The 7,956-nt window shown below is 44.5% G+C and overlaps 1 protein-coding gene across 6 annotated transcripts in view; it reads left to right on the top strand.

The window, feature by feature from the left end:
- CLIP1 (CAP-Gly domain containing linker protein 1) overlaps positions 1-7,956 on the top strand; it is a 61,233-nt gene extending 53,277 nt beyond the window's left edge. For 3 of the 6 annotated variants that reach the window (XM_017734817.1, XM_008634053.2, XM_017734818.1), the window contains 6 exons: positions 4,691-4,808; positions 5,072-5,231; positions 5,340-5,386; positions 6,200-6,205; positions 6,340-6,464; positions 7,104-7,956. In XM_017734817.1, the coding sequence (XP_017590306.1) occupies positions 4,691-4,808; positions 5,072-5,231; positions 5,340-5,386; positions 6,200-6,205; positions 6,340-6,464; positions 7,104-7,224 (577 nt within the window). In that variant the 3' untranslated portion in view covers positions 7,225-7,956. Of the gene's footprint in view, positions 1-1,854; positions 1,982-2,143; positions 2,165-4,422; positions 4,491-4,690; positions 4,809-5,071; positions 5,232-5,339; positions 5,387-6,199; positions 6,206-6,339; positions 6,465-7,103 lie in introns of those variants that run through there. The other 3 variants (XM_017734816.1, XM_017734813.1, XM_017734815.1) reach the window with 3 other exon arrangements.

Genomic DNA, 7,956 nt, shown 5'->3' with positions numbered 1-7,956 from the left:
TCCTGCTGATGTGTGTTTAACCCCACAGTCCTACAGAAATGTAACGCAAAAACGCTGCTAAGAGCTGTTCTTTTCTGTTGTGTCATGGTTAAAAGTGCTGAGTTGTTGCACTCGTTGGATTAGAGATGGAACCGTCCACGTTTGCTTTAGTTCCACACCTCCCACGTTGTGGTAATTCTTACTTGCAGTGATCAGTTTAATGTTTGGTTTTAGTCTGCTCTGGAATGTTGGATTGTCCCTCAGTCTGATAAAATGTGTGTGCACAGATCTGACCCGGCAAGCTCTTAAGAAATAATGGACAATACAGTGATGCTGAGGAGGGTTATTAGAGGAAAAGGGGAGAAGGAAAGAAAAGTTACTGGGCACTGACTTGCTGCTCTCATGGTTTTGGGCTGTCGAGTTCCTTGTGGGTTATTGCAGTTCATTCAGCACTGCTTTTAAATGCCAGGAGATTTGTCCTGGGTGACTGGGGCATCCCTTTGTAAACTGCTGCTCAGGGAAAGGTCCCAAGTCACAAAACTGAGTGTCTGCAGTGTGTGCATGGGAAGCTGATTGGCCCCTGTGCCTTGAGAGAAATGGGGGCTTTCCAAAAGCAGTTACATAAATCTTTAGAAAACAACACAGCTCCCCACGACACCTCGGGTGTTCCAGGAAAAGCAAACCAACCCCTGTTAAATTTTCTGGCTTTATAATGGTCACAACAAAGAACAGTGAGTGGCACTTGGGTGTTTATGCACATCCTTGGCCACTCAGTATTATCACTGTTCCCTTCTTCATTCCCTGACAGTGTTCTCTGGGACTGTTCTTTTCCACTGTTCCAAAGGACAGCAGGCACACGGGGTGTTTCCCAAGCCAGTGCTTCCCCAGGGAATGTCAGAGTTGGATCAGCTGAACCTCCAGCTTTAACCAGCCTCATGAGCTGCATCACCAGCCTGTTACTGAACATGTTTTAAAATGTGTTTTCAGTAGTGTAACTCCTAGAAGTCACTTGAGGAAAGGAAGGAGGGAGTGGGGACCAAGTCATTCAATACTTTCCAGCAGTTCTGTTTCACAGAGAACATTTTCAAAGACAAACTCTGTCTAAGTTCTACAAAGGAAGGTGTGTGGCTCTGATCTGATCTTCCTTCTCCTGTTTTACTCTGGGTGAGCTGCCTGAAATAATCCAGACACTTATGAAATCAGTGAAGTGAATTTTACCATGACTTTACCTTCAGTTGGTTACCCCAAGATGCCCCAGTTTGTGACTGGCTTAATGACGTTGCTCAGCAGTGTTGAATAAACTGCAATAGAAGAGGAAAATGAGGAACAGGAACAGGGGAAAATGAGGAATAGGAATAGGAACAGCCTTGCTGGGGCAAACTGCAGGCACTGGGGCTCCGAACGTGTCAACATGTGGCACAGCTGCTAATAAAAAAAGTTAGGCTGAATAAAGAGCTAATAAAGTAAAAATGATGAAAAGAAGTCTCTAAATTCCCAAATTCCACAGAATGTGGTGATGGGAAGATGATGATTTCCTCCTTTTGCCTTAAGAATTCAAGCTGCTGAACAAGAGCCATCTTTGTGTTTCAGTTAGGTCAAATCTCTAGCAATGGTTTTTTCACCTTCCCTCCACTTCCAGGAATTCTCTCCCTCTATTTTAGCATCCCCTCATATGAAATAGTCCAGCTGGGAGTGCCAGGAGTTTGGTGTTTGTGGATCATGGGGGGTTCTGTGTTGCTCAGCTCGTTGGGTTCAGTGTGGGTTGCTGTCTGACTGTCTTTGAGCTTCGCTATTTATCGATACTCATTTCATTCCTCTCTCTTCCCTTTCCTGCCCTTGCTTCCCTTGCTATATCTGTGTGTCTTTAATGGTAAGACTCAAGAAAGTCTATCCACGTTACAATAAATAATTTACTTTTTTTTTAGTAAAGTTGTTGTACATATTTTGGCTGCCTTTGTCCCTTGGTGTCTTGCTTTTGTTTTGTAAAACACATAGCTCTATATATATATATATATATACATATATATAAAATGAAAAAAAAATCTATATATTTTTTACCAAAACAGAAGAGGCCCTTGGTGCAAATATTGTTCTTCCTTACAGTATTTTGCATTTGTACTCCATGTTTCTAACATGTGGTTCTTGTTATCTTGCATTTTTAAAGCTTACCCAGTAGCACTTTAAGGTATTTGCTTCATTCTTAGAATTTCTTATTTTTGTAGTAAGGGAAGAATCTGGGTGATTTTTTTTCTAATGTTAAACCAAAACAAACCTCTTTCTCCCACCACTTCCACACACTGCTCAGAACATGGTTTGAGCTTCTCAAGAAAGTGAAGTTTTTAAATGGTATCAAAATGAAAAAGTCATTTTTATGACTTTTTATTACTTTTATGGTAAGCAGATGTTTTGGACTTGAATTGACAGGAAAAATGTTTTAGTTCACCAAATCAATTTTTTTTTTCAAATAAAATAAATCATTTCCACAAGATTTTCCTTGCAAGCTCTCCCAGTGCAGGTATTTCACATTCAGCAGCTGCTCCTTAGTTTGTCGTGTGTGACTCCCACTGCACACGATGCTCCCTCCACTTCCAGCAGCAGCCAAGACTCTGCCTGGAAGTGAACTGTGATCCATCCACGCTTAGGGATCAGCACCTTTGTTAGTTGTAGCTTCTCCACTTCCAGCATTTTTGGGTCTCCCACTGGAGCAGCTCCTGGAGAGACTCTTGGGAAAGAAAACCCAAAGCTCCAGCACAGGGACCTCCTTCCCCTCTTGTTTTCTCTCCTCTTTTCTTCTCTCCTTTCTCTCCCCTTGTGTTTTAGCATTCGAGGCTCCTGTATTGAGTCTGTAAATATTTTATTTCTGTCCTTAAACCCTGTTTGCCTTTTTCAACCACCTGTGTTGTGGTGGTTGAAGCCGAGCCCGACAAATGGCAAATTAACCATGTTTGTGCCAAAAGCATCTGTTTGGTCCTGATCTCTCAATGAAGATCTGACCAAGTGGAAACATTGGCTCAATCACAAGCTCTTGAGCATGGGCTGAGTCCCTGGGGTTTCCATCTGCCCTTCCCCAGCTGTGTGCACGGCACAGGGACGCTCGGGAGAAGTCTCGGGTGCAGCAGAGCTTGTGAGCAGCAACTTCCAGATGTGATTCCCAGATGTCCTCAGGGTTTACTTCCCAGCAAATCCTGGATTTGCAGCTCTTCTCTGTCAGCAGCACCCCGTGCACTGGTGGCACATTCTTTCCTACACCACCACGTGCCTTTGATGCACTCAGCAAAGCACTGAAAACCGCAGGATAGGCTGGAGCACTGAGAATCCTGCAGGAGAACACGGAGGTGGCTGTGGAGTTTTTGAGTGCTTTGCTGACTCGGGGCTGGCCAGGGGCTCTTTACATGCCAGTGCCCTTCTGGGTTTTATTAACAAGACTATAACTTGTATCTGAAGGCAAGATCACACAGTCTGCAAGTTGTTGTGTTCCACTTCTATTGATTCTCTCATTGTAAAAATATACCAAAATCAAATCAAATTTTGGTTCTTGTTTGGTAGCTGCCTCAGCTTTTCTAAACCCCAGATTCTCCACTTGCTGCTTCCATTCCTGAGTACAATCTGAACAATGGAAGAATTGCATTGATTGTGCTCTCATTGTTGAGTTGCCCATTTATCTCGAGTGGGTGAGATTTACTGTGTTTCGTGGTCTGGGTATCGTGGCTCTCACTAACTGTAGATACCACAGAGATGGAAACTTTTCCAGTTGAGCTCGATAGCTGTCCCCTGAGCATCCTCTCACATGTATGGGCTCTGCTCCTGATGCTTCAGCAGTCCTGGAGAGTGTAGTGCAGTTTGGAGTCCCTGCAGGAGCTCAGAGCCAATAGCAGCACTGCTGCCTGTGCTGAAGAGCCAGTTCCTCTTGGAGAAAAGTAAACAGTTTGAAGTCACTTTTTTGTTGTTTTCTTTTTAAACCAAAACCTTCCAGCTTGTAAGGGAATTTGTAGCAATGCTCCTCACATCAGAGGACAGTTACTCACTCTGTGTGTTCTGTGAGCTGTCAGGAAGATCTGCTTGCACCAGTGTGAGGGTGCCTTGAGGCAGGAACTGTAGGCAGAAGTTGTATCTGTTAGACCCACAGAAAAGACTGGGAAAACTGGGCATATGTACACAGAAGGGTGTTGTGCCTGCTTTGGAGAATTTCTTTTTAACCCTTCTCCCGTGAAGTAATACAAATCCCATGTTGTTTCTCCATGTGCAGGAAATGATGATGTCACTAAAATTAGTGAGGACCAGCTGATATTTCCAGCCTCATCCATGCTTTGCATGACAACTTGTACAATGAGCTTTGCATGCCTGTTTTGTTGCTTGTTAGTAATTTTCAAGAAGTAACAAAACTCTTGAGTTAGGTTTTGTGGAACACTGTGCAACATGTTTGTTTATCCTATATCTCCCCAGTCTGTTAACTTGCTCCTTTAAATTCAAATGGATACGGTGCTATGCAGATTCTGGCATGTACTACCTAGGTAAAGTTTTTGCTTTGTTTCCACAGTTGTAACACCTGAAATGTTTATACATATATAAAACCTTAGTCAAGTAGCAAATTGTAATTTGTTTTTTAAGAACCACTTCTTGCAGTAGTTTAATACTTGAAATTAAATGACACTAGGCCACTAGAGTTATCCGTTCATTAGATGACTTCTGGTTTTACTTGGTTTTCTTTTAGAGAATCAACTTTAAAAAAAGAAATTGATGAAGAGAGAGCATCTTTACAGAAATCCATCAATGTTACTAGTGCCTTGATCACACAAAAAGATGAGGAACTGGAAAAACTCAGACATGAGGTAAATGAGGAGTGGGATGATTCCTAATTTCAATTAAGTTGCAGCCAGAGGTTTTGTGTGCTGGCTCCTGACGAGCTGGCTGATCATTTTTCTTTCATGTGGCACAGTTAAACCTTAGCCTCAAATCTTTAGATACCTGTGCTGAGACAGGTGATTCCTGGCACGTGATGTTGGTGGCTGTTCAGCCCTTGCTTCAAGGGCTGTGGCCTTGGTGCTCTGACTTGGTGCTGGAAGGTCCAAGTGCTCTCAAACAACTCTTCCAGATCACGGTGCTCCGGGGAGAAAACGCTTCTGCAAAAACCCTGCAGTCAGTGGTGAAGTCACTGGAGTCTGACAAACTGAAACTTGAGGAAAAGGTGAAGAACTTGGAGCAAAAACTCAAGGAAAACAACGAGCAGCCTTTAACTGTAATGAGCCCCTCAGGTAAAGCAAGAGCCACGCCACTGTCCGTGCCCTCAGAGACTGTGACATTATTTCTGACTGAGCCATCACACCAGTCACATTGTACCTTGTTTGGTTTTTTCTTTACAGGTGATGCTGCTACTCTGCTTCAGGAGGAAATTGCAAGAGAGAAGCAGGTACTGGATGTGCACATGAGCATGCTGAACCAGCAGTGGGGCTGTAGGGGAGGGGAATATGCCAAAGACAGTCCTTACCAGGTTTAATCAGTCAGGATTTTAACGGGCAGGTTTATCTTGTAGCCCTTAGCTTCTGAAGGGAAATATCAGTAACAGTAAATACTAAGAATAAAGTTATCAGTGATACTGGAGAAACAGTTCAGATTATGGGAATGTGAGGAAACAAGCAGGAAATAAGGGTGGCAAGTTGTGCCCTGCAGCCTGTCAGAGGTACAGCCCAGCAGAGCGCTCATTGCTCCTTGGCCTTCTTTCTGAAGGTTTCTTGGATGTGCATGAGGAAAAGCTGTGGCCCACCTGCAGCTGGTGTTTGCCATCTTGGAGAAATGGCCTCCCTGAGCTCCCGGGTACCTCTAAGCTTCTGCAGCTGAAAATGTTGGCCATGGCTTCTCCCTAGCTGCAGAACTGGACTCAGAACAAGGGTTGGCAGCAGTGGAGAAGGAAGGTGCTCAGCTGGCACATGCTTGGGGCCAGGAAGATGTGATGCAGAGTAGGACAGTCATAGTGACCTCGTGAAGTGCTGCTTCCCAGGGGCCTGTGCCAACAAATGCCCAGAAAAGATGGTCAGAATAGAATCACCTTCTGCTCACAATAAAGCCTTTGTTAGATCATGAACATCAGTCACAGTGATTTAAAAATGTCCTTCCCAGTATTGCAGCCATCAGAACTGTCATGAACATACACTAACCACCAATCTTTTTCTGGTTTTCTGCCTCCCTGAATTCACCTGCTGATGGCAACCCTTCCTTCCACCAGGGCGAGGTTAGTTCCACTTCTTTGCTTCCCTGTTAATTTGCCAAGTGTTTCTTGGTTACATTCAGCAGCGCTGAACCCCGGGGCTGGGGCAGGTGCCATCCCCCTGCCCCTCTGACTGTCCTTGTCCTTGGCTCTCCTAGATCGACTTCCTGAATTCAGTGATAGTGGATCTGCAAAGGAAAAACGAAGAATTGAACTTGAAGATACAAAGAATGTGTGAAGCAGCCCTCAATGGCAACGAAGAGGAGATAAATAACTATGACAGGTACAAATCCTAAAGGAAACCTTGGCTCTGGTTCTGGGACTTGTTGGTAGAGTGATTTGGCAGCTGTGTGATGCAGCAGCTGATCTCAGCTGTCAGGAGGGACAGACAGAGCTTTCCCCAGAAAGCAGTGGTTGAATCCAGCCTTCTTCTTACACTGTGGTGTAACTGGTGGTGCAGATGATGCTCTGTAGTTATCAATCACAAATGCTGATGTATTGTGACATGTCTGTTGTCAGACTTGGTGAATCCAGCCTTTTTCCAAGTGCAGAAGAGTCTTTGCTCCCAAGAGGCTGTAGCTGTGTTGGGATGGGATAATCCAATCCAGAGAATTAGAACTAAAACCTAATTGATATATCATGACTTCACCTGTTTTAAGGGAAAAGAGGACCTTGCTTACCTGTGTTTCTTTTAGATGTCTCTGCACAAATATTTGCAGAAACAGTGGCTTGCTTAGTAAATATTAGAGTGTAGGGGATTGTGGGGGCACTGCAGGGTGATGGAGAAGGGGTTTGTATCCTATTTTTTGTTGGCCTCTGTGGCATTTCCTGAGTCTCAGTAACCACGAGCTCACTGTGCAGGGCCGTGGGCCTTGCTCCTGTGTGACAGAGGCACTGACTCGTGCTGGTGCTGCTCTTGCAGTGAGGAGGAGAGCCTGTCCAAGAAGAAGCCCCGCAGCCGGCGCGAGGAGCGGCCCTACTGCGACACCTGCGAAGTGTTCGGCCACTGGACGGCCGACTGCAACGACGACGAAACCTTCTGATGGCGGGGCCACACCCTGCCCCACGGACCTTTGCACCACCAGCAGCCGCGTGTGCTGAATGTCAGGACAAGGGACAGCGGTTCTCGACCCCTCGCTCCCGCTGCCCTGCCCGCCCGCTCCAGAATCCCTACAAGCATAAATATTTTGCTCTTCCACTAATAAATACCCCCTGTCCCTTTTTAACGAACTTCAGTGAGAGATAAATAAATGATTTAACAAGTGACTTTATGCTGTTTGTTTCCAGGTTCTGGGTTTGTCCCGCCCTCAACAGGAAATGCCCCTGTGCTGTTGGATCTATTGATGGGAAAACATGTATAGGAATGAAGCACTAGAGTTATATTAAAGCTTATTTAAATACCTTAAAAATATGCTGTTAATTTTCATATTTGCACTAAACCATTTTAAGGCTGAATTTGTACATTTAGATTTTTAAGCTTTTTTTTGACACTGGACTGAGTTGAGAAATATTTCATCTTTATTTTCATTTACTCCTTTGAGTGCGATGTCGCTTGGTGCCGTGAGCTCTGGGTTGTGGTTTGGTGTGAAACGTGGAAATGATGCAGGTAAGGAGCTGCTGGGGGTTTTTGGAAACCTGTATGCTGTGCACACCTGTGCACACCTGAAACAGTTCGTGGGCCATCCCTGTTTTGCATTCTTTGAGCTTCTATATAGTGCGTGTGGTGTGTGTGTATATATGCATATATATAATAAAGTTATATTTTGGAAAAAAAA

The sequence above is a fragment of the Corvus brachyrhynchos genome, unplaced genomic scaffold (assembly GCF_000691975.1).
Source record: "Corvus brachyrhynchos isolate BGI_N302 unplaced genomic scaffold, ASM69197v1 scaffold114, whole genome shotgun sequence".
In the NCBI taxonomy this organism is placed as follows: Eukaryota; Metazoa; Chordata; class Aves; order Passeriformes; family Corvidae; genus Corvus; species Corvus brachyrhynchos.
The sequence above is the reverse complement of the archived record's forward strand: the minus strand, read 5'-3'. Positions and strand labels throughout refer to the sequence as shown.